We start from the raw sequence: 4,298 nt of genomic DNA, 5'->3' as shown, positions 1-4,298 counted from the left end.
ACTTCATCTCTATACCGCCATCTTTAAATCTCTGACTCCCCTAAAGGTTATCGAGTTGGGAGTCTTGTTCTGTCTCTGTGATTAAGGGCTAAGTTATCGGGTGGCATGTAATGACCCAACACTGATCTGGCTTTGTGCATGCCTGAGACCAGGCACTGTGACACTTGCCACGAGCCCTCCGATGACTAGGTGCCCAATGTCACAAATGTGAAACAGCAAAGGGAGAATTTTCAAAAAACTGTTAAACAAAAAGTGGGCTAAACCACAAAAACACCATCAAGTGTGTCAAGTCAATTGTTTTGAGATCTAAAGATATCATCAGAAAACCAAATATGATAAAGATTTCCCTCTATATTTCCCTCTGAGATCTGCCATTACTTTCCTCTCTTTTTTGGTTTCCCTTAATTTTATTTATTTTATTTTGCTGGTAAATTCTCAGATCAACTATGGCCTTGACACTCTGGAAGACACTTAACTAGCCTTTAAAAGGAGCCATCAAACACCTCCATTCCTTACGTTATCCTCAATCAGAAGAGACTGTAAAGACTGGACTCAATAAGAAACACCACCCCCTCCTTTCTCTTATTAAACCTGCAAGGTTTAGCCTGTTCTAGTCAGATGGCATCTTGTACCAACTCCTCCTTGTCTGGAAGTTATGTAATGGCCACGGACAGTGCCAAAAGAGGGGCAAAAGAAAAAGTGATTTATGTGCAAACAAGGCTTGCACTATGTATTTATAAAAGCAGAAAAAACCTGGGAAATGAAATATACAGAAGAGGCCAGAGTAGCATTCTGTCAGACATTTGTAATTGGAGTCTACAACTATAAAAAAAAAAATCATAAGATCAAGGAAATCCTGCAAACATAAAATATTGTTTCCCCTTTAAAAGTTTTAAAAAGAAAACATTTCAGATGATTAATCTCCAGAACGTCTTCAATAAGACCACGTTCACATAAAAATATTGGTTGAGAACAAGCCCAGCAAAGTAGTATTGCTCATGAGAGGGGGCAATTCCGCAATGTTAAAGCCCAACCAATAAAAATAAATAAACGAGTTAATAGAATGCACAAATATTTACTGAGGGCTTCAGCTTCAAATCATGCCTGGGTACATGCCTCTGAGATTCTTCAAATTCTAAGTCAGGCCTATAAAACTGGGAATGCTAACATCGCAATTTTGACTCTTGATTAGTTGCTTCAATAAACGCTATATTAAAATGCAGAAAGGAAAAAAAAATAAACGTGCATGTATGCTTTTTCACTCTTTGAAAATTTACGTAACCATTATTATGAGTTAAACCTCTAAGAAGCAAAATAAAGTTGTAAAAAGTCTTGCCTAAAGACTATTCGTTTTAGACTTAAGACTTTTAAGGGAGTCACAGACAGGCTGCAATCTTGAGAGTGTGTCCAGGATTTGCTTTTATTTTTAGCCAGAAAAGTTAAGGTTTATAAGAACAACTTTGAATCTGCCCTACATAAAGCTCAATTGACAAGGAGGATCAGAAGCATACTAGCTCTTTTAGGTCAGGCCATAAATATTAGATTCACTAGAGATGGAGAGGGATACAGAATATCTTATTTAAAAAAATAAGTCTAAGGATGGGTACACACGTGCAATAATTGTCGTTGGAAAGGATTTTTCAGGATTCTTTCCAACGACTAAGGACTGCACGACGCATGAACAAGTGCTGTAAATACAGCACCATTCTGATCTATGGAGAGGGGAGGGGGAGAACTGTGGCACCCTGCTGCTCGCTGTCCCTCTTTGCTTCTAATATGATCATTCATCGCCCATCGTCTGTAGATCCCCCAGGACGGTTGTTTGGACAACAGGCGCTGTACACACGCCAGATTCTTGTCCGATATCAGCCCTGAGCCGATTATCAGACAAGAACCAATGGACGTGTGAACGTAGCCTAAGTCTTTCAAGAGCTCATCACATCAGACAGTTGGGTCAGAGACCATCAAAAAAAGAATACAATACAGAGCTTCACTAACCAGTGCTTGTGTAAACCAAACTGCAGTGTATTTGGAAGAAAAGAAAATGGCCTAATCTTTATGTTTAAGAATTTCTTTTGTTAAATGCTATTTTCAGTGTTCCATACTAGGACAGAAAATCTGACGTATTTGGCAAAAATAAAACATTTGGATGAAGTACTGCCAATTCTAAATATCAGTATCCCACTGAACACTTTTAGAGTACCAAAATTTCATATGGAGTCACTCCAAAATGTTATGTTGGTAGTACAGCTAGGTTTCTGGTGAGACACATGCTTTCAAATCCCCAACATTCACACATCGGGGACGCAGATGCGGGCTGACATGTGTAGCCTTTGGCAGATCTCAATTGTTTGCAATCTCACTTCCGCTAACCATTCCTGCTGCGATTTTCAGCGAGGCAAAGATCATTTCTGCCAGTTACCTTCCAGACAACAGCCTGAGCAGTAAACAGATTCTGCATTTACTGTAAACCAAACTTTTCCTGAATTCGGTAGCAAATACATATATAACCCTTTTTTTCTGGATTCTTTAGACCTGGCAGCTGCAGGGGAAGTCGGGTATCACAGCATCCTACACTGAGCTGTTTTTGACAGATGAAGACAGATCAGGCAGGTAAGTACATTTTATTGCAGAAGGGACATCACTTGTCCCTTCTGGTTGTGGCATGTTACATAGATGTAACATATGTGAAAGGCATAACTTGAACATATATAGTACAATAGACACATAAAGATCTGCTCAATCAGAATATACAAATGTTTCAAAAAAAAAAATAAAAAAATCTTACGTTGTGAGTAAAAACGCTCCTTCTGAACATCTCTCCATAGCTTTTCTTGCTGGAGGTTTTGCTGCAAACTCAACAAATCCTTTGCCAGTAGCTCTGCCACGATCATCGACAATAACCACAGCTCTCTCGACTGGGCCAAACATAGAAAATGCTTCCTCAAGAAGCTCATTTGAAATAACAGGCGACAGATTCTTAACTGTCAAAGCTGCACCATGAGTAGCAAAACGAATGCGGAGGGGTCTGCTTTTCATGACCATGCCATCAAGTTCTGCTTTTGCAATTTCTGCAAGTGTTCTGGATTCCTATAAAAAACAAAAACAAATAAAAATTATAAACATTTATAATAAGACTATGGCTCACACATCTCAAACTTAAATAGAACTTTTAGCTGCTGCCCGTGAAACAAATTACTGCTTTGAAATGGTTGTCAGGTAGTATATGCTTCCTGTAATTCCTATTTACTATCATTAAACTTTGAGCATCAACTGTGTCTGGATTAATTTGACTGCTTACAACTTGATGTGACATTTCTACAGTTTTCCTCCTAATGTAACTTAAGCAGACCAAGTCTGATGCACTCTTCTGGCAACACTGTATTAAGTTATGCGAGTAATGGAATGCACAACTGATGTGAAACAGGAAGCTTGGACAGCCAGTAAAAGTTATGAGGTATACCGGTAGTCAGAAGCTGAAGTATGCAAAATATGTAAAATGTTTAAGGCTACAGTTGTGCCAGAAAAAGGCTACGAACAGTTGATTCTTAAAACTAAAATTAACCAAAGACTAAAAAAAAAACCACCCTGCAATGCTATCAACAATTCTTCCAGTATGCTCAGAAAGTAATAAAGTATCTGAATCAGCTTAAGAAGAAAATTTTTGCAGTATGAATTTCCCTGTATAGGTTTTCTAGAAAAAAAAGAAAGAAAGTGCTGTAATATCAGGGAATGAACACTACTGAATTAGCCGTGTTGTGCGTGACAGAACCTACAAGACATCTTTTACCACCTAAAATACAAAAGCAGCAAAGGGGAAGCAATAGAATGACCTGAAAGCATACTGCAAACACGGCAAGTGCTGAGGACAGCGGCACCATGAACAGTGTTTTAAGAAGATACAAATTTTGCAGATTTCTGTCATGTATTTTGCATAAAAGGAAAAATGTAAATTGATTTATTTCTTGATAATTCAAACTCTTCAATTGGACTTTAACTGAATAATGATCCTGGTGTTTTCCAGCTCCTTTCACCTGCACAACATTTCTAAAATCTGCCCCTACCTGTCCCCAGAGACTACCAAACTCCTTTTACACGCTCTTATGTCTCGTTTGGACCACTATAACATCCTCCTCCTCTACAATCTATGATGAACGCTGCAGCCAGACTCATCCATCGATGAACTCATCTCTTCATTGGCTTCCATTTCACCTTAGAATCAAATTCAAGCCCCTGTGCTTTGCCTTCAATTTTCTCCAGTTATTGTTCCACTTACCTTTCTGACCTGATAGAAAAAT

The 4,298-nt window shown here is 38.5% G+C and overlaps 1 protein-coding gene across 3 annotated transcripts in view; it reads right to left on the bottom strand.

Annotated features, from left to right (window-relative positions):
• The window catches only part of PSPC1 (paraspeckle component 1), a 54,749-nt gene that overhangs the window by 48,513 nt on the left and 1,938 nt on the right, over positions 1 to 4,298 (bottom strand). For all 3 annotated transcript variants that reach the window (XR_011919886.1, XR_011919887.1, XM_072405165.1), the window contains exon 2: positions 2,789 to 3,090. Coding sequence is in view for 1 of the 3 variants with exons in the window: in XM_072405165.1 (XP_072261266.1) it covers positions 2,789 to 3,090 (302 nt within the window). In the remaining 2 variants the exon portion in view is untranslated. The remainder of the gene's footprint in view (positions 1 to 2,788; positions 3,091 to 4,298) is intronic.

The sequence above is a fragment of the Pyxicephalus adspersus genome, chromosome 1, assembly GCF_032062135.1.
Source record: "Pyxicephalus adspersus chromosome 1, UCB_Pads_2.0, whole genome shotgun sequence".
In the NCBI taxonomy this organism is placed as follows: Eukaryota; Metazoa; Chordata; class Amphibia; order Anura; family Pyxicephalidae; genus Pyxicephalus; species Pyxicephalus adspersus.
The sequence above is the reverse complement of the archived record's forward strand: the minus strand, read 5'-3'. Positions and strand labels throughout refer to the sequence as shown.